Source organism: Phodopus roborovskii, unplaced genomic scaffold (genome assembly GCF_943737965.1).
Source record: "Phodopus roborovskii unplaced genomic scaffold, PHOROB, whole genome shotgun sequence".
Taxonomy (NCBI): domain Eukaryota; kingdom Metazoa; phylum Chordata; class Mammalia; order Rodentia; family Cricetidae; genus Phodopus; species Phodopus roborovskii.
The window spans coordinates 51,843,195-51,864,898 of record NW_026126511.1 but is presented as its reverse complement, the minus strand read 5'-3'; the positions used below and the strand labels follow the sequence as shown (position 1 = coordinate 51,864,898).

The window sequence follows — 21,704 nt, the reverse complement described above, 5'->3', positions numbered from 1 at the left end:
GATATGCAGTAGTTTACAAAGGGAATTATCAGTGTGTGCTGTCCCCCATGAATGACAGCGAACTGACATTTAATTTTCATGATATTCAAAACTCCTGGCATACATATTCAACATATTCTTTTGCATAATCAAAGAAAGGAAATAATAACTTATATAAGTGCACTGGCTGTAAATGATGCTTAAATATATTTTAGGCAATTAAGGGCTTACATGTTAGAATTTTTTTTTTACTTCATTTGTAATAAGGAATGTTAATTGCTTCTGGATGTGAATCATGAATATTTTCTGCTGTTAATATTAAATGCCATAATTTTAATAAAGAAAATGTATATAGAAAATCATTTTGATTTGTCGTTTTAAAATTTTTGTTTTGAGATTTTATGTTTATGGGTGTTTTGCATGTGTCTGTGTATCACCTGAATGCAGTGCCCTCAGAGTCCAGAAGAAGGCATCAGATCTTCTGAGACAGGAGTTAGAAATGACTGTTAGCCACTGTGTGGGTGCTAGGAACTGATTCTGGGTCCTCTGGTAGGGCAATCAGTGCTCATGACTACTAACATCTCTGCAGCCTCAGGTGATTTGAGAAATACAGTTTGTTGGAAATCAAGCTTAGTGTTTACCACATTTTGAGTTTTGGTGTAGCATTGTCCTGTATGTTTCATGCTAAGATGTTAGGTTTTCTTGTGGTTAACTGATAGAAAGTACGTAATGTATTGCAGCCTTACTAGGTGTTTACTGATTTAGTTAAGTGCTCGCTTCTCCTCTGTAGAGAACAGAATTAGTTGATACATCTGTTGGGGTGGGTTTGAAAATAACTGCACCATATCTAGCATTTCTTGACAATTCCTGTATCTTAGGGCAGCACTATTTGGGGCTGGTTCAATCTCAGGCATCAGATTTTTGAAGGTAAGTGATTGAGGGCTAACCTTTCAGTTGTATTGCTACCCAATTCTGTGTTTCTTAAAAGGTATGTGTTATTTTGATTCTTAAATTCAGTACTTAGAACTTTCAACACTAAAATTACACAGAAAACTGTCTGGCCTTTGTGATAGTTGATCTAGTTGAAATCAAACCAAGCAACTCAGGACTCAGGTATTGGATTCAGATGTGATTCAGATTTTCACTTTGGTGAACTAATCTGAGAGCATGTTAGGTTGTTTGTTTAATTTTTAGATTTATTTCTAATTTATTTTACTATTTTATGTGTATGGGCGTTTTACTTGCATGTATGTTTATGCACCATATACATATGTGCAGCACCCATGGAGGCTGGAAGAATCAGACTCCATGAAACTGGAATTACAGGTGATTATAAGGCACCATTTTGCTACTGGGAATTGAACCCAGGTCTGTCAGAAGAGCAGCCAGGTCTCTTAACTGCTGAGTTATCTCTCTAGGCCTATGAAATCATGTATACTTTTAATGAAACATCTTCACAGGCTTTGACAACACCCTGAAATCCTCTGCAGTAAGCTTGTGAATATCCACCCTACCTTGACTACAAAGTCTTTATAAATAGCCTCGCAGAATTGAGATCAGGTTTCAATACCAACTTGATAGCAGCCACTACAGCAGCAAGTACATTTGAAAAGTCTTTTTCCCTCCAGATATTTTTAAAAGTTTGAAATTGAGAATAAAGAATTTCTGCCCTGAATAAATTTATATATTTTACTATCTTAAGTGTTTAAGAACCTATTTGCTTCTTGTTGTTTTTATGATAATGGAAACTGAATACTGGAAGCAGGTGCCCCTGAGTAGCTCTTGGTTAAGATGGGGTAGGAGTAATGCCTTCACTGGGGATGAGACAGGGCATCCAGCAAGGATGGGTGTCCTGGCTGAAACAGGCAAGCTGGAACATTGTATTCAATACAGCAGGGAGGAGAGCAAGGATGTTGAGCCCAAGAAGTATTCAGTGAAATGTTTAGTTGACTTGGGGATAGGTGACATTCCATCAGTGCCACTCATAAGCAGTGCTTTTTAAATCTTATACCACCCCATGGTATGTCTGTAGCTCCCGTAGAAAATGGCAGTAGTCATGGTACCTTCTATTTATCATGTATCGGTCAGAACCAGTAGTGTGTGTATGAGGAGATTCACTGCCTGGCATTGCCTGGTGACTGGACAGAAGTCTAGAATCTAATGATCCATCTAAATGCTGGAAGAGCTGAGGAGAAGCTGAAGCACATGCTCCAGATAGAATTTCTCAACACTTTCATTTCTAAACTTGTTGCTCATTTGTCTTAATATGACTTAAGGTTATACTTCATTTACAAAACAAACAAACCAGAACCTATATACCTGTATATTAGGGATTTATTAGAGTGGCTTACAGGCTGTGGTGTGAGTAGTTCAACAGTGGCTGTCTCCTGGTGGAAAGGTCAGTGATCTAGTAGTTGTTCAGTCCCTGAGACTGGATGGCTTAAAAGTCTCAGAGAGCTGCCAGTGTTGAGTCCACACTGGAATCCCAGCAAAGGAATGGATGGGTCAGGATAGATATGCATACTAATGAGTGTGAGGGTAAGCAGACAGAAAGTACAAGCTTCCTTCTGTGTCCTTTTAGGTGGGCTACCACCAGAAGATGTGGCCTAGATTTAGGGTGAGTCTCCTCACCACAAATGATTGCAATTGAGGGAGGGTCTTCCACCTCAAATAATCCAAGAAAAATCCTCCACGAATGTACCCAGCTGTTTGAGTTTTAGTTGCTTCCAAATGTAATCTGGTTGACAACCAAGATTAGCTATCACACAGACACCACCACCACCACCACCCCCCCCACCCCCCCCACCCCCAAGCACATTGTAAATGTCCCTGGTGTTAGGCCTGGTGATATGGTGAGGCCATTCCAGTCTGGCTGTCTTAGTCAGACCAAAGCCTGGCATGATTTACCTAGTAACATTACAAAAAATAAACATACTTTCTAAAGCCAAATTAGTTAACTTTTATTTAAAGATCATGAGTGTAATTAGGGAATAGTGGAGATGGGCAGTGGTGACACACATCTTTAATCCCAGCACTAGAGAGGCAGAAACAACTGGATCTCCATGAGTTCGAGGCCAGCATGGTCTACAAAGTTCCAGGACAGTCAGGGCTGTTACACAGAAAAACCCTGTCTGGAACAGGTTCAGGAAATGGTGCCCTTTCTTACCTTCTCTGAATTCAAAGCCATTGTTGTATGGCCCTGCTGGTTAGAGGTTGCAGTCTACCATGCCAAGGCAGCTTTCTGCAAGCTTGGTAACCTGGAGGACTCCCTCCCCAGCGAAATTTACTGCTTTCTATTTGCCCTTATTTGGAGAATGTCTCTAGGCCTGGATTGCCTAACTTATCTCTAGTGTGACCCTTGACACTAGAGATTTCCCTCTGCTGTCCATGTGCTAACTAGACTTTTACTAGGAGCTCTATGATAGGAGCATGCTGTTTAATGCAAATTAAGTGATGCCCCAGCCTCTGTCCTCATTCTTTATTTCTCCCCTCACTCTGGAATAAAGTTGATCTGTCTTGCTGAACCTATCTCCCAGAAGACTATTTCCACTCATGTCCCAAAGCTCTCTGTTGCCCCTTCTGCCCCTTTGTCCTCACAGACTGATGGCCAAAGACCATGAGGGGGAAGGGGATACATAGCCTCTAAGAAGCTAGAAATGAGCTTGTGCTCTACTCCACCATTAACAGTATGCTTTTCATATGCAGTGCTCACACTATTTAAATGGTTGACTTGTATTTGATGCAAAGTTAATTGTGTTCCAAGCTATAAGAATGTAGATAGTGAAATTTAAAACATGTAGCAGGTGGCTGAAGCCAGTCTAGAACCACTGTTATTTTAAATCAGGGAAGGGACAACACCCACACAAAACAGATGCACTGAAAACCATACCATACGTTAGACTTCTACCTTCATTTGCTGTTCCCCAAGACAGCTGTGGGTGAACTGAGGGGAGAGCTCAGTCATCATGGCTCTGCCCTACCATAAGAACATGGCAGCTTTCAGAAAACAGTGTGTGTCTGTCTTAGTCAATGACTTCTGTCTTCGGGTTCTATTGCTGTGAAGAGACACCATGACCACAGACACTCTTTTAAAGGGAAATTTAATTGGAGCTGGTTTACAGTTTCAGAGGTTTAGTCCATCATCATCATGGTAAGAATGTAGTGATATATATGATTTATTAAAGCTTGCTTGAGGATTCAGAAAACCAAGTTATCCACATGCTATAGAAGCCAAGCACACACCTTTAAGCCCAGCAACCACAAGCTAGGAGGTGGTGGTGCACACCTTTAATCCTAGGACTCATGATTAAGAGGTAGAAAAATCTCTCTGAGTTCAAAACCACCCAGGGATACATGAGATTGAATCAGTCTAATAGAGTAACAGATCATACACCATTAATTCCAGCACTAGAGGGATATAAAAGATAGAAGCAAGTCTTCAGTATTCAGTAGAGCATCCAGTCTCCAGCCACACTGAGGAAAGGTTACAGTCTGAGGTTTGGTGAGAGCTGGTGGAGACAGGATCAGCCCATTCAGCCTGAGGTAGAGGTAAGAAGCTAGTGGCTGGCTACTTTGCTTTTATGATATTCAGCTTGAATTGTGAACCCCAATATCAGTCTCTGGGTCTTTTATTAATTCGGGTTACACAGGAAGTTGACGCTATGCAAACAGACATGATGCTGGAGAAGTAGCCAAGGGTTCTACATTTGCATCCACAGGCAGCAGGAAGAGGGAGCCATTGGGCCTGGCTTGGGCATTTGAAACCCTAAAGCCCACCCCCACAGATATACTTCTTCCAACAAGGCCACACCTAATCCCTCTCAGGTGGTGCTATTCTCATGATCATGCATTGGAATATATGAGCCTATAGGGGCCAGTCTTACTGTCCATTTCACAGGATGCAATGGGAAGTGGACCCTGAATCCTGTTGTGTTCATTAGGCTATGAAACCACTGCCTGTGCAACCGTCTTCTTGGCTGTGCCATCCACAGCACATGTCACTTGTCTTCTCTGCTCAGCTGAGCTCCACTCCACGTATGTTGCTGTCTTTGGTGGCTGTCTCATTGTACTGGCGTCTCCAAAAGTCTGGGCTCTCTGCTTCACTTGAGCTAGCTGTACCGTCAGGAGCTTCTGCTGGGCTCTCCTCAGGATTCCTGACCCTGCCATGTGGTACCAAACCTCAACTTCCTCCTATGACCCCAGGACTTATGCTGCAACCGAGGCTGCAGCTTCACCAATGGCTTGTGGTGAAACACCATGACCAAAGACAAACAACTCGTAGAGGGGAGAGTTTATTTCCGCTCACATGTCCCCATCACAGTCTATCATGAAGGGAAGGAAGTCGGGGCAGGAACTCCAGTCAGAAACCTGGAGGCAGGAACTGAAGCAGAGACCATTTAAGAGCGGTGCTTATTGGTTTACTTTCCATGACTTGCTCAGATTTCTTTCTTAGACAACCCAGGTCCACCTGTGAAGGGCTGACAACACCCAGGACCACCGGTAAATGGCTGGCATCATCCACAGTGGGCTAGGCCCTCCCCCATCAGTTACTAACTTAAAAATGCTCTCTAGGCTTGCCTACAAGCCAATATTTTTTACCTTTGAGATTATAATTACACCATTTCTCCCTTTCCTTTCCTCTCCATGAATCTCTCTCAAACTCATATGTTCTTTCAGTCTCATAGCAAACTCTAATCTCTGTCTCTTAAAATCTGTCTGCCCTAGGGCAATCTTATGTAAGGATTTTCTCAGGTTTGATTCTGTCCTCTAAGATAACTTACCTTGTGTCAAGTTGGCAATAAGAAACTCAGGACCAAGTAGTAGCCTTTATAAGCATAGGTGTGTTCTTGAATGTGAGAAAAATTTAATTACAAGTATCTATAATTTTATGTTAGGGTCCATCTGAAGATTTTGGTCCTAACTTATCAGTACTTATCATTCTGGAGAATGCACTCTATGAACAAAATCTTCCAATATGAGTCTATAAAGCCAAGGAGCACAAAAAGTTAAACATTTTATTCATACCTTTTATTTTTTTCTTTCTCTGTGTATGTGTGTATGTGTGCACGTGTGTGTGTGTGTGTGTGTGTGTGTGTGTGTGAGAGAGAGAGAGAGAGAGAGAGAGAGAGAGAGAGTATACACACTAGTACATATGCATCTGCCTGTACAGGCTCAAGGTTTTTATGTCAGGAATCTTCCTTGATTGCTCTACCATTGTATTTATTTGAGGCAGGGTCTCTCAGTCAAACCCAGAGCTCACTGGTAGGGCTAGGCTCACTAGCCAGCTTGCTCTGGGCATTCTGCCTTTGCATTCCAAGGCCGGTGTTACAGGCGGATGGCCACACCCACCTGCCCTTTCGTGGGTTCTGGGAATCTGGACTCCAGCCCTCTGAGCCACCTCACCACCTCCCATCCTCATGCTTCCTCATCAGCCTCACTGTACCATTGGGACCTCTGTGGTCTTGTATGAGAACAAGTTTACTTATAAATGCCAATCCTGTGTTTGGTCTTGTGGGCTTGGTGACACTGGTTAGGAAAAAGCACGGGACAGCAGAATAAATAATGACAAAATAGATGACTGACTGACCTTGACAGGAGACTTGTCACAGCAATCAGAGATTTAAAAAAAAAAAAAATCAAGGTTTAACCCAAATGAAAATGCCCACTGCTGTGACCCAGGAGCACTGTGCACTGTGCATGCAGACGTTTGCTCCAGACTCATAGGAAGCACTGTAGTTTTACTTTGCTGTTTCCTGTGTGCTGTATTATAGTCCTTAAAATGGGCTTTGGAAGAGAGCATTAGATAAACACCTTATTAAAACAGCATCAAAAGGGTTCACTTTTCTTCTTTCTCCTGACTCGGAGGTGAGAAGGCACGTTTGGCTTGTGTTAGTGTTACAGATCTGTGGACAGAATCTGCAGGACAGCTAGCTGGTCTCACTCCATCTTAAATTGTCTGGGATTCTTCTAAAACTGTTCAAAACAAGCAAGCAACTCCCGCCACCTTTCTTAAATGATGGGCACTTTAAAAAGACCTTAACACTTTCTAAATTATATGTACTTGGATGTGTCTGTGTTGGGGTATGGGCATGTGAGCGCAGGTGCTGCTGGGGGCCAGAGGTGTCAGGTACCCCTGGACCTGCAGGTACAGGCAGCCGTGAACCACTTTATGTGGCTGCTGGGGAGCAAACCTGGCCCTCTGCAAGAGGAGTGTATGCTCTTAACCACTGAGCCATTCATTTCTCAGGACTCATGACGGACATTTCCATTGCCAATGAATAACCTCCACAGAGACCTAGGAATATACCGTTTTGTTTTTATCAACCTATGCAGCAATGGGCACAGTATGCATTCACACACTGCATGGCCACTTCCAGGTCACTGCACCCTGCCTCCTCTGTAGAAGTTGCAGGGCTACTTCAATGCAGCTGCACCCGGCCTCCCCTGTTTGTGGAAGTCAGCACAGGCCTGGAAGGCAGAGCCTCACCACTCCCTTTGGTCCTGGGAGACAAAAGCCCTTAGATAGCTGCTAAATCTGTCAAATTAACATCATACATCTATACACACAGTTGCCATAGTCGGTGTTTTGGGTGGAGTGAGTACATCATCAGAGTTCTACAAGTGAAAATGGCCATACCAATTTAGGGTCACATTTTGAGCTAATATCAGTAGTTACCTGGGACCCTGTGCCTAATGACTGACTGGCCTGAGTCTTTGTCACCAATAATTTGAGGAAAATGAATACCTTAAAATATTAATACCTTAATGAGCATTAAAGTAAGTAACACATTTTAAAAATCTGGTCTGAAAAACAATGTCATTTTTATTGCTCATTGGTATGTATATAAAAGCATGACTAATTTTGTGTAATTTATTCCCCTAACTCCATATTGAATATCTATCAACCTCAAACTCCCTTTAAGCCCTGGTGATCTCTTGGTAAAACCTGACACACTGCACTTGGCTGAAGGGAGCACTTGAGGCTTAACATAAAGGAAGGGTTGTGAAGAGTTGGGGCATTTTAGAATCCACCAGTCAGCTGTGTGTGTTTGTGTGTGTGTGTGCGTGTGTGTGTGTGTGTGTGTGTGTGTGTGTGTGTGTAGATAGATGTGTGCTGTTGAGTACTATAAACTGCTTCCAAACAACAGTTCAATACAAGAGACGTGGATGGAGGTTAGAAAGATGAAAATCCAGTGACTAAGTTCTTGACATTTCTTTGTGCCATGCTGAGACCACGCACTCTAGCCCAACAGTTCCATTGGCACATTTCTCCTCCAAGCTTCTAAGTGCTTTAGCTCCCATCCAGCTGCCAGTGACATGAAGGCCAAGGTCACAGCTCTCAGCTCACCAAGACAACATCTGTTCTGCAGAAGATGTCAGAGACAGATGTGGCTGTGTTCCTCGCAGGTGGTGGCCTCACCAGCTGCAGACAGGTAGAGCTTCCCATCGGGACACACACAAATCTCATAGAATCCCTTAGAGCTGCCAGAGGGACCCGGTGTCCCCATCTTCAGCTTGGGCAAACCCACAGTTTCAGCATCAAGCACCAGCTGTTTGGGGGAAAGTGAGATATGAATCATCAAGAAGGAGGAATGAACTTCACCAAGGGATAGTCTCCTCCCATTGAAAAGCTGGGTACGGAGCTGGGTACCTGCCTGTGCTTGAGTCCCCTTAAAACGGCCTCTTCCAGTCTTTGTGCAGGCCGGGCTGACAGCTCCTCCGATGTGGAAAGAGACCCTATTTTCTTTTACTCCCCAGCTGGGAAAACAAACCAGTTGTTTTACAACTAGTTCAGTAAACTAGACTGCTTTTCAGTTCTATTGTGGAATATAGTTTAAGATGCGTTACATTCGTTTATGCTGTGGGACATTTGTTTAATGATGCAAAGATGTATTTCATTCTTTTATATTGCATTTGTTTAATTCTCTAAAGCTGTGCTACTCTGCCTGTCTAAAACATCTGATTGTTCTAAGAGAGAGCTGAATGGCTAATAACTAGGCAGGTGAAAGGAGAGGCATGGCTGGCAGTCAGAGGATAAGAGAAGTCTGTGAAGAGAAGAGCGAGAAGAGGAGGAGGACATCAGGGTCATCCACCTGCATAGACAGCCACAGAGTAAGAAATGATGAAAGGTATATAGAACAAAGAGAAAAGCCCAGAGGCAAAAGGTAGATGGGGCAATTTAAATTAAGAAAAGCTGGCTATGCAGGCTGTGGAGGTACATGCCTTTAATCCCCGCACTTGCAGGCAGATCTCTATGAGTTTGGGACCAGCCTGGTCTACAAGACCTAGTTCCAGATAAACCCTGTCTTGAAAAAAAAAAAGGAAAGCTGGCTATCAACAAGCCAAGTTAAGGCCAGGCCATTCATAAATAAGACTCCATCTTTTTTTTTTTTTTTTTTTTTTTTGGAGCTGAGTGGGACCCCCAAAGAACTAAAAGTAAAAACAACCAACTAAAAACATGCCTTTTGAAGTTATGCCAATTCACACTTGTGATCACATTGAGCTTGTGCTAAATTGTCTCCGGCCCGTTGGAGTAACATGCAGTTCACAGAAATGGGTACATCTTTATTTTTGCCTGTGGATGTCTGACTTTATCCTGACTTTATCTGTGCTTTGTTTTCCTAAGAGAGACAATTGAATTAATTCACCCTACTAGCTGCCAAATGCTCCCTAAACTCTTAACAGTATTTGAAACCATTCCATCTTCTACTAAATGCTGGATGCAGTAGTCTGGAGACCATAGCCAGTGCAAGCACCATGGAAACCACCGGGTTTGTTAAATAGGAGCATAAGCAAAGAGCCATTGATGAGACAGGGGACCCATTCCCCTAAGGACATGAGAACAGTAGCCTGGAGCAGCTTGCCCCTTCCTCCCAACCCTCGCTCATCAAAAGAAAGTTTCAGTGCTTTGTAGGTTGGCATAATGTCTTCATTGTCCACAATGAGCTCTCTTAAATTCTGACCGCTCTCACCCATGAATTCCCATCTCCTAATGAGCTGTCAGAGCACTGCCAGCTGCAGGACAGACAGCTTGCACTGTGTGGCCTTGCAGAGCAGAGGCAATCCAGTGGGCACTCTGCCATGCCAGGCGATCTTTGAGTACTTTTTCTCCCCTGGGAGGCTGTTACCTGGGCCTCTCTGCCCTGTCCTGTCTTGTGGTTAGTAGGTTAATTTGTCCAGTCCTTTCTTTTCCTCCACTGACTTCCCATACTGTTTTTCTGTCAGCATGTTAGGCTGAAGTCCAAACATCTGTCCTCCCTCTGTCAGTCATGGGGAATGGCAACTGGAATTATAGGTCCCATCATGTGTTACCTGCAAAAATGCTGCCTGATTCACAGAAGGAATGATGACCATTCAAGAACATAAGCTTTGTGCAGTGTGTGGTGATACCGTGTCTCCATAGTAACTGAAGCCTTGTGCAGTGTGTGGTGATGTCGTGTCTCCATAGTAACTAAAGCCTTGTGCAGTGTGTGGTGATGCCGTGTCTACAAAATTCTTGACTCCGTTTCTAACTTGGCCAGCTCTGATTCTCATAAACTGCCAAGTTTCAGTTTGTAGGTAACTTTCATGTCCTCCCTCTGGGTGCTCACTGACTGGCTCCTGTCCACATCCCTGAAGTGGTTTCTCATGACCTTCTTTAGGACAGCATCGTGCATCCTAACATTTTCCTATTCATGTTAATTGAAGGTCATTTCAAAGTGTTACTTTAGTGCCTAGAGACCACAAGGCATGATTGAAGCAAGTATTTCCCCATTTGTTTAATGAGGAGACAGGCACAGAGGACCAGCAAACGTCCCAGAATTCAAATACCTATCTGAATTAGAGGGCTGATGACCCCCAGCAGCCAAGGCTTCCGGACTTGCAGCTCTCCTGTGCCCCACACTCATCCTTGCACTGTGCTATGCAGTCTCTGCTAACTGTCCCTGGTGCAAGGTGGGCGGAGCACCCCCACTGTGCTGGTGACTTACCACACACACACACACACACACACACACACACACACACACGGGAAACAGGAGTGTGAGTGCACACAGCTATACCTACACTACAAAAGGACATTTCGGTGGGGCTGTTAAAAGGGACTTTGTGAACCTATGCATTATTTGAACAAAGAATCAAGGTCCCAGTCTGTGCAATATGAGTATGTACTGTAATGACTCCAATCAGTTCCTGCCCCAACATGTCACCTTTCTGTGGACTCTGTAGTCAGCGACGCTGAGCTTTCACCTTCTCTTAATAAAGAAAGTTCTACAAATCATGGTGTAGGGTGTGTCTGTTCTACTGTCTTTCTGAACTTGAGTCTGACAAAGCAATCTTACTATAGTTGACCTTTGGAAAAATCCCCCCCACCCACACCACCCCCAGTCATGTTATTTTGCACTAAATTCTGGGCAAGCAAGAAGAGTTCTCTGGGTAACAACAGGAGGCAGTTGTTGTTTATAATAAACCCATGCTGTGAAACAGTGAGTCGCTAGGGAATGCAAAATTTGACGTTTGAATGTCCCAGTGTCTGCAGTGCAGTTTTACAACTGAAAATAATAAGTGACTCTGTGAGGCATACGCCAGTGTAAGAAAGTAGCCCACTATGGAATGAATAGAACCCTCTGTGACCCTTTCCGGTTCACACCTGTACTCAGTTATTCCCCCATAATGTCTATGTTATGCCAGTCATCATGTCTTATCATAAGCCAGCAGAAGGTCATAATACTGATGCCCTGACATGGATACCTCATCAGCACATACAATCGGAGTGCTGTCATTGAACTCACCATTCCATCACTGCTCTGCAAGATGATGTCCATTTGAGAAAGGGCCTCCATTTTCCCAGTGTGAGCTTGAATGTGAACCCCTCTTGGGGCATCCATGCTTAGACTCCGGGTTGGGGATTCTAACCTGAAATGAGAGAAAAAAGAAAATGTTAGAAGCCACCTTTGCGCTGAGGTCAACAGCAAAGATGGTTCTAGCTGAAGCTGATCAGAGCCTGAGGTGGGAGGGTGGCTCCAGTGGGCAGTTCTGAGCCAGGGAGGACCAATAGCCCGAAGGAGGACAATAAACTACCACACCAAACCTTCAGCACGTGGCCTAATATAGAAAGTGTGACTAACAAGGGACACAGACACTCCAAGAGACTTGATGTCACTCGGAATGCTGACATGCTCTATTTCATACAACCAGAAATAATGAGTGCTCCAGTTTGCTCTCTACTGCTGTGATAAAACGCTGACCAAAAACAACCAGGGGAAGAAAGGGTTTATTTCAGCTTGCAGCTTACAGTCCATCACTGAGGGAAGGAAGCCAGGGCAGGAACTCGAGGCAGGAACTCATGGGAGATGCTGCTCACTTCCCCTCTTCCCATGGCTTGCTTAACCAGCTTTCTCACTTCGGCCATCTGCCCGGGGATGGCATGCCCATGGCGTGCCGAGTCTTCCCGAATCAATCATCAATCAAGAAAATTCCCCACAAAAAGTTCTGAGGTCTGTCTGATGAAGGCAGTTCCACAACTGAGGGTCTCTCCTCCCAGGGGACTCTAGTGTGTGTTTAGTTGACAACAACTATCCTAGCAGATAAGCAAGTAGCAGAGAAGCAAGTGTCCTACTAGTGACAGCCTATGAAATTCATGTCCTCTGGCCACAGCTATAGTCAGCAGACAGCTGTCACCTTGTACAGGTGACACTGCAGAAAAACAAGCCGGGGTGAACCCCTTACACGACAATAGTATTTAGTTAATGCACAAAGTCACCGGGAAAGAACAAAAGAGACAGGTTTAAGGACAAATATATTTGCTACACGTTCCCATGAGGTCACAAAATTTGGCCTAGCTTTCATTTCTTAAAAAAAAAAAAATCTTTTAAATTTGTTTTTTTATGTGTGTGTGTGTGTGTGTGAGCATATGTTCTCATGATCTCATACTCTCAACACACAGTAGAGAGCATGTGTGTGCACATGTAGGTGGAGACCAGCAGACAATGTTTGGTGTTAGTCCTTAGGAACAGTGCACTTTTAATTTTTCTGAGGTGCGGTCTCTCATTGCTTAGGGGAGGCTGGATGGCCAGCATGCCTCAGATGTTCCTGATCCTTCATCGCCATGCCACTATCCCTGATTCCTTTATGTGGCTTTATGGATGGAACTCAAGTCACCATACCTGCCTGGCAAGCCTTTACTGACACCTATCTTCCAGCTTTCCCTCTGAAAGCCTCATTAAGTTAGTTCAGCCAGATCTGAGGGCAGCTGCGAGGATTTCTTTTGAAAATGCTGAAGTGATGAGGTTAGGAGACAGGATGTTTGTTAGCCCCACCTGGGTTTGGATCAGTACCAGTGGATCAGGATGTCCTGGGGTTGGACCAAACCTAAGAACCATAAACATATGTGCCAGAAAATATCTCTTGTTTGCCCCTGTCTGGAAAGGGATGGGTTCTGCCAGAGGGCACGATGCTGTTGTTGGTCAGCAGTCGAGTCACACAGCTACAAAGCCTGATCTCACAGAAACGTGTAAACGTAGATCAGTCTGAGGGACAACGGACAGGAAAGGATGTGCGGTTCAGGGACTGTGCCTGCTGTGGGGTGGCACCAACCACGTGAGGATTAGGAAGGGGTGGCAAGCTTTTGGAAGGGCCCTAGGAATTAATTTAGTGGAGTTTTTCAGTGCTGGGGTGAAACCCGGGACCTCATGCCTGCTGAGCAAGCATTTGACCTTTGCACCTTCCCCTAGCCCTGGAGAGACTTTTAAATTGGATGGATACATGTTTAATTGGAAATTTATGTCTTGTTTTTATTTATTCCTACATTTAATTAGCATGTATGAATTACACAAAGCAATGGATTTTGTTATGCACACATATAATACACTGTGATCATATTCACCTCCCATTGCCCTCTTTTGGAACCCTGCCCCCTCTGTCACTATGTATAACACAAGACAAAATTTCACTTTTGTTCACACATCAGAGCATATCATATCTGAGTATGGCATATGTCAAAATCTTGCTTTGAATGCAAGAATACCCCTAAAGGACACATATGGAATTTACTGGTCTAGTTAGGTTTGACTTATGTGTATGACACTGGTGAAACTGTTCATGCATCTGGGTTATGGGTGATCTGCTGTGACCTATATTTTCTTTGCTTGGAAGGAAAAGCACTGAAGCAGCTCCTATAGGCCTGCTGCATTTCAGGCAAACCCTGCGCGACCTTGACAGCCTAGTGAAGAGGTGTAGATGGGTCTGTTCCCTAAGATCAGTTACTAAACGCGATAAAGCATGATCCGAACCATTAAAATGCTGGGGAGGGGGCTGCTCAGGTGCCAGGGGAGCATGAAGTCTTTGACATTCTAGTGAAGCCCATGGATTTAATATTTTCCACACATAAAATAAAACAGGATTGCAGAGGATATTGGAGACTTTCAAATGCAAGAGTGACGTATTCAAAATCATGACGTAGTGGGAAGTTGGCCTTTCTCCCTGAAGAGACCAGAGTTATCAGTTCCAGGCTGCTGTGTACTCGATCTGTGTTTCCCCTTGTGTAACCTTGCTTGGCTAGCTTGTTGCTGACTTCATCCCATCGTGTGACAGCTTTCTGCTATCTCTGTCACACCCCACGTACACACACCTGCAAACTGTATATAAGACACTGCACTTCTATTAACTCGCTTGGTATAAATCATCAGTCTATGCAGTATTTCCTGGTCCCAGCTTTTCTATATTCTTTATTTTCTCATCCCTGACCAGCCCCCTTAGGGTCGTGTCACCCAAGAATAACCCTGCTGGTCCCGGTCGGCGACCAATATCCCCAGCTAGGTTAAAACACACCCACTCCATATCATACAGATTGTGAGAAGAATGACAAATCTTAAAATGATTCTGAAGGAAAGAAAAGTGGTTGTTTATAGAAAATCAACTATTCCACAATGAATGATACCTTTAAAGACACTGTTTTCATTGTAAATTGTGTGTGTGTTCATGATTGTTAGCACACATATATTAATACGAATGGCCTTGGGGGCTAGAAGAGGGCATCACATCCCCTAGAACTGGGATTACAGAACGTTGTGAGCTGCCATGTGGGTGTTGGGAATAGAACCCAGGTCCTTTGGAAGAGCAGCAGTATAGTGCTCTTAACCACTAAGCCATCTCTCCAGCCCACGTACCTATTTTTCTTATCCAGTACTTCCTAGAATAACTTCATACATATTTTTTAAAAGAATTATTTTGTGTGTGTTTGGCGTGGGAGAGGGGGCACATCCTACCTGTCTTGTGTTGCCATGTGTGTGGTTTCCTCAGTAGGCCAGAGGAGGGGATTGGATCCCCTGGAGCTGGAGTTACAAGCAGTTGTGAGCATGTCTGTGGGACTATCTATTTTAGGTTAACAGAGGTGGGAACATCTGCTCACTGGGCCTGGCATCATTCCCTGGGGTGGGGTTTGGGCTGAACAAAACAAACCAAGTAAGCTGAACACAGGCATCCATCCATACACTTCCTAATTGCTGGTCGGAACACTCAGACCAGCTGCTTCAGGCATCGCTGGCTGGACTTCCCATGAGCTGATGTAACCCTTTCTTCCCTGAGGACTGTGCCAGTGTAGTCTATCACAGAAACAAGATAAGAAACTAAAGCAACACCCAAAGAAAAACGCAAGTTAAAACAGCATCATGGCTACATATGATCCCAGTCAGAACAGTGATGGGTCCCTTTGCCTAGGTGGGCTACTGTGTCAAGATAAAACTGATTGTCTCCTTCCTGGCCACTAGTAGTTGGGGCCCAAAAGAGACAGCAGAATCTGAAAACTTCAGGCTGTGTGAGGATGGTGATTTCTGCCAACATGTGTCTGAAAGCCTTTAAATAAAGGTAGGAAGCCCAGGGCCAAGGCACCTAAGACTCGGTTCTTGTCACTCCACATGTCCTGCAGCACAGATGCCCACATATTGCTCTGAAGAAGCAATACACTAAGAAACATGAAGAGGGAACTACAGAATACGAAAAGATTTTGATCAAGAAAATGAGGGAAGCCAGAGAAATACTCCAGGAACAGATTGCCAAGAGACTCTTGCTGAGAGCTTCTACTTCTGAATCCAGTCAGAAATGAAAGTCATATTAAAGACTATCAATACTATTAAGCAACAAACAAATGACCAGAACTTGGGGAGGGCAGGGAAGAAACTGATGGTGAAGATCTAGAGGAAGAGGAACAATCACACAGTGCTGATGGGAAATTAATATGGAGGTTCCTGAAAGTAGAGCAATCACATGGTCCAGCTATACTGCACCTCAGTATGTACCCTAAGGATCCTGTCAGCACACTACAGGGATATTTGAACATCCATGTTTATTGCTATTTTTATACGTGTTGTACATATACACATATACAGATCTTTATTCATCTGTAAAGAATGCAGTTATGGCATTGGCAGGAAAACAGGTAGGACTATGGATCATGTTAAGTGAAAAAAGCCAGATGCAGAAGGACAATGACCGTGTTTTCTCTCCCATGGCATAGAAGGAGGATGCTGGGAGAGGATGGGAGAACAAGGGAGGGTAATGGAGAGGGGAAAGAAAGATATATATATATAAAAAAACCATGTTTTATATCATGTGCAGCCATTCTATCTATGTAAGACATAGATAGGGAACTATTTCAGAAGGGAGGAAGACAAGTGTGAAGGGAAAAAGAACTACTTAAGGCAGGGGGTGGTGGGGGGGTGTAGTGAGGTAGTCCTTCTGTAGCACTGACCACGCCCATTGGGGGGTGGAGCTATGGGCGGAGGTGACCTGAGGAAGGAGGTCGGAGGGGGCCAGGGAGGCGCTCTCTTTCTGGCGTGACTCGGACAGGAGAGGATCGGGTTGAATTTCCTGGTGTTCTTCTGTCTAGGTTGTAAGTTATTTCTCCCTGAATAAACATCTATTCGGCTTATTTGTTTATCCTGATCCTTATTTACCGCAATAGGGGGGGACGACAAAACTTCAATTCAAAGAGAAGGAAAGCTTTGGAAATTGACTGTGACAACGGTTCAAAAACACTTGGTATTCCTTAATGCCACTGAACTGCACACTAAAAATGGCTGAGGGTATATTATGAATAATGTGAATTTTCATCACAGATACCAAAGTACACGCACACAAACATACAAACACACACACACAAACACATACACACACACACAGAGGGCACCTGTAATTTAAGTAAATCGACACTTTCAAGGATGCTTATTTCAAATTTCAAAGTCTATGTGGGGCACTGTCCTCTTCCCTGAGGCTTTGACTTGTTCTTAGGTGGGGTAGGGATGGATAGTATCACAAAAGGGACCCCTCAGAGGGCAGTCTGGGGTAGGAACGGGTAGCAGATGCTAAGTCTGGGAGGCATTTGAGGGAGAGGGCTGCCAGTTACAGCCCTACCCATGGAGGGCCCTGAGCACCCACCCATCACCCCAGGGCTAATGAGGAAGGAACGGAGCATTTGAAACAGTGTCCACTGAGCAATGTCTCTCTGACAGAAGTGTGACCAGCAGACTCTCACAGTCCTACGGAGCCTGAACAGCAGCAGTGGGAACAAGAGAGGAAGGCCATGGAACCATAGCAAAGTTTAGACCCAACAGGGCTTTGGATTTGCTTTGGGTTCTAATAAGGGATAACCAGTTGATTCCATGCTGAAAGCCCTGACAGGGACTCGGGCAGTAAGGAGTAATACAGTAATACCGGGACACTGTGAGCATGTCTGCAGGCATACCTCATTGCCTGTTATAAGGAAGTCTAATTGTATTGGAAGCAAACGCCTTACCTGAGATCTTCAAATGGGTCAGCTCTGACAAGGGGTGTCTCCACTGAGTGTTCAAAAATAGCTCCTTCTGGCCCTAAACAAAGCCCAGAGATGTATCAGAACAAAATACAAGAAGTGGATGAGCCAATTAAATAGCCAGTCCAGACAAGAGGCTGAGCAATCCTACCCAGAACCCAGAGTTTGTGAGGTTTGGCTTAACTATTGGGAGTAGAAAGTTCCACACTACCTCATGTGATGGGCTGCAGTCAAAATGAAAGCTCATGAAACCCACTATTATACAGATGATTACCTTCAAGGTATGGAACAAGGGATACTAGTCATCAGAATGAAAAAAGAAACAATTCATGATGACATTGCATCTACCTACATACTTTTCAGTAATACTCTGTGTGTGTGTGAGTGTGTGTGTGTTTGTGTGAGTGTGTGTGTGTGTTTGTGTGAGTGTGTGTGAGAGTGTGTGTGAGTGTGTGTGTGTGTGTGAAACAGTTGTGTCTTATGTTGCTTATTTCTAAGGACCAGCTTTAAAATTGTAAACATCTGGTTCAGCTCAGTGTTTAGTTATGGGTGTTTGCTTCTGTTTCCAACAGGTACTAGATGAGGGCTCCATGATGGTGGATAAGTTAGCTGTTGATCTCATTATCCGGGAAGGGCATTTATGGTAGCCTTTCCACTGTTGCTCAAATTGTTAATTAGAGTCAGTCTTATAGGTCTCTGGACATTTCTTTAGGTTCAGTTTTCTCTTCAATCCCATAATGGCTCCCTCTTTTATGTTCTCTCTCTTTCTCTCTCTCTCTCTCTCTCCCTCCCTCCGTCTCCTCTCTCTCTCTCCTGTCTTCTATTCCTCCCCTGACTCAATCTTCCTAGTCCCACATGCTTTCCTCTCCTCCCCTTCTCTTTCTCCTAGTTCCCTCTCCATTCACTGCCCCCCCCAACTCCCCATGTGCTCTGGGGGACTTGTCCCTTCCCCCTTCTGTGAGGGACCTTATATGAATCTCTTAGAGTCCACCTTATAGAAACACATAGAGACAGTGGACCTGAGCAAGGAGGAGCTAACGGGCTCCCAGACTAATAGCTGGGAATCCAGCATGGGACTGACTCAGACGCCCTGAACATGGGTCTCAGCCAGAAGGACTGAGCAGTCTAAGGGACCTCAGACAGTGGAACCAGGATGTATCCCTGGTGCACAAAAGGACTCTGGGGGCACACACCCCATGGAGGGATACTCCCGTAACCTAGAGACAGGAGGGAGGGCCTAGTCCCTACTCCAAATGACTTGACAGATTTAGATGACCCCTCCTGGATGGCATCATCCTACATGTGGAGTAGGGGGGATGGGAGGGGAGGGTGGTCGGGGTTCATGTGAGGGGGAAAGAGAAGGAAAAAGGGAGGGAGGGAGGAAAGGAGAGAGGGAGAATGAACTAGATTGATATGTAAACTAAAAAAATAAAATTAAAAAAAATTTCTTCAAAAAAAAAAATTCTAAACATCTGAAACAGCCCCCTGGTGTTTCTGGAACTAGCATATCCACCTCGGTCCATTTATCAGAGAACTTGATCACAGGCAAGAATGTGCCTGGAGCAGGTGGCACACTGTCATATCCTGCGTTTAGCTATCATTTGTGACCCGTGTTCGCATTTTAAGTCCGCATACTGTGAGCCTTCATTACCTAAGTAAGGGGCCACGTGGACTGGAAAGCCATGCTGTGGTTAAAGGCAGCAGGGCAGACTATGGCACATGGTGGTTAGTGCAAACCTTGCGATAAACAGTCATTTGTAGCATTCGACCTTTGCAGGTAAGGACCAAGCAAAACAGCAGGACACACAGAGCAAATGGGTGATTCGGCATGCTGGGCACAGAGGTTCCGCAGGGCGACACAAACCCACGCTTCAGGTAATATTAAAAGATCCCTTACCTTGAGTTTTATGGGCACATGCACAGATTTTAGTGGGGGCAGTGTTTCCTCCATTTACACCCACTCTGATTCATCCAGGCTTATTTATCCAAATAAGTAAGATTTGCCTGGCCTAGGTCCTGCCAGACCAAAGCTTAGCTCCTGCCTGGGTCCCACCCATGTCTAGACTCTACCCGGACTTGGCCCATCCCAGGTTTAGGACACACCTTGCCTGGACCTCACCTATAACCAGACCCCACCCTCATTTTAGGTACACCCCTGCCTAGGGCACCCTGGTAAAAATTTCTGTTACCTAGTTTGTTTTCTAGTGCTTTGATACACACTATGAGCAAAAGCAACATGGGAGGAAAGGGTTTATTTTGGCTTAAAGTTTCAGGTCCATCACAGAGGGAACTGAGGCAGGAAGCTGGAGGCAGGGCCTGGAGGAGAAAGCGTGGGGGAAAGCTGTTTACTGGCTGGCTTCCTGTGGCTTACTCAGATTGCTGTCTCACACAACCCAGCTCTATCTGTCCAGGCGTGGCGCTGCCACCGCGGGCTGGGTTCTCCCACGTCAATCAAGGGAATGCCCCATATCCCATATATGTGGTGGAATAGCGCTTTTGTACACTGTGAAGATTTGTCACTCACATTGGTTTAATAAACGTTGAATGGCCAATAGCTAGGCAGGATTTTCAGGGCAGAGAGGACCCTTCTTGAGAAGAAGGGTGGAGTTGTGAGGAGTCACCAGACACAGAAACAACATGGGCAGTACAAAATAAAGTACCTTAATAGAAATGGGTTAATTCAGGTTATAAGAGCTAGTTAGAAACAAGCCTAAGCTATCAGCTGAGCTTTCATAATTAATAACAAGATTCTGTGTTGTAATTTGGGTGCTGGCAGGAGGGACAGAAATATCTGCGTACAGACATACCTATGTGGCCACCTACTTTTGAATGAATGCTACTCCTGGGAAGATCTGCATTAAGCCTTGGGCACTAGACTGATCATAGTGGTGAAGGTAGGAGAAGGTTCATGGGATAGAGTCCAACAAGCATGGAGTTCACAGATAGAGCCCAGCGGCTCCATTCTTCCCGACAGGCTCCTTTAGGTCCCTCCACTCCACGGGATTCAGTAGTAACCTTTTACTTGACAGGGGTTGTGCAAACACAGACACTTGCTTCATCAATGCATCTTTGCTGCCAAGCATTTATTAAGGTCAATTCCATACAGCCATTGAGCATTTGTGGACTGTCACAGGCTTTTCAGATGATGTTCCCATCGCTGCCACACTGCGCGGCATCTGTACAACCCCCACTCTACTCCCAGTGTAAACACTTCAACTTGCTTCTTGCCTTTAACACCCCCCCCCCATGGAAATGTTCTTGCTAGGACAGTAGTAACCGCCATGATAGTAAATCCAAGGCCAATCTCTACCTTTGCTGGACTCGAATTCTGGGACACCAGCTCTTTTGGCACCAGGAACATGGCTACTGAGATACTCCCGCCCCCTCACTGCCTCTCCCCTCGCCCACCAGTGGCCTCACATCGGCATTCTCATAGCTCAGTTGGTGTGTGCTGCTCACACATGCTCACTCGAGGCTTCTGCTCTGAGTGTCCATGGATGCACATGTGGTCAATAGCTGAGGTGACATCCTCATGCCTGCTCCTCAACAAGAATGTAGGATGTTGTTATCTGCTTGGCTCTCTCTGTTGTGTGGTATGTGATGTGCCATGCCCCCACCCCGCCCCCCACAACTCCCAAGGTTATCCATCACCCCCATTTTTCCTAGATGCCAGTCACCCACTTGAACCCTAAAGATCTCCTTATCTCAGACCTTAATTGGGAATGACCCACTTCCTTCAGAACACTGCCACCACCTCTGCAGGTCACCATCCACTTGCCTCGATGTGACATACACTCCCAGGCTCTTGGCACAGATTGGAGAGGTTGTGGAGCCTTTAGGAGGATGGTCTAGCAGGAGAGGTGGGTTGCTAGGGCCAGACCTTGCTCCTCTAATTTCTGGTCTGAGCTGTGCTGGTCCATCAACTCTCTCAGTTGCAGAGCAA

General features: G+C 44.9%; 1 protein-coding gene across 1 annotated transcript in view; it reads right to left on the bottom strand.

Moving 5' to 3' along the window:
• Positions 1-8,298: 8,298 nt before the first annotated feature.
• The window catches only part of Sgcg (sarcoglycan gamma), a 28,364-nt gene continuing 14,958 nt past the window's right edge, over positions 8,299-21,704 (bottom strand). Inside the window, exons 5-7 of the mRNA XM_051195566.1 lie at positions 17,747-17,819; positions 11,748-11,871; positions 8,299-8,528 (exon numbers count right to left, since the gene is read on the bottom strand). Coding sequence (XP_051051523.1) covers positions 8,355-8,528; positions 11,748-11,871; positions 17,747-17,819 — 371 coding nt within the window. The 3' untranslated portion in view covers positions 8,299-8,354. The remainder of the gene's footprint in view (positions 8,529-11,747; positions 11,872-17,746; positions 17,820-21,704) is intronic.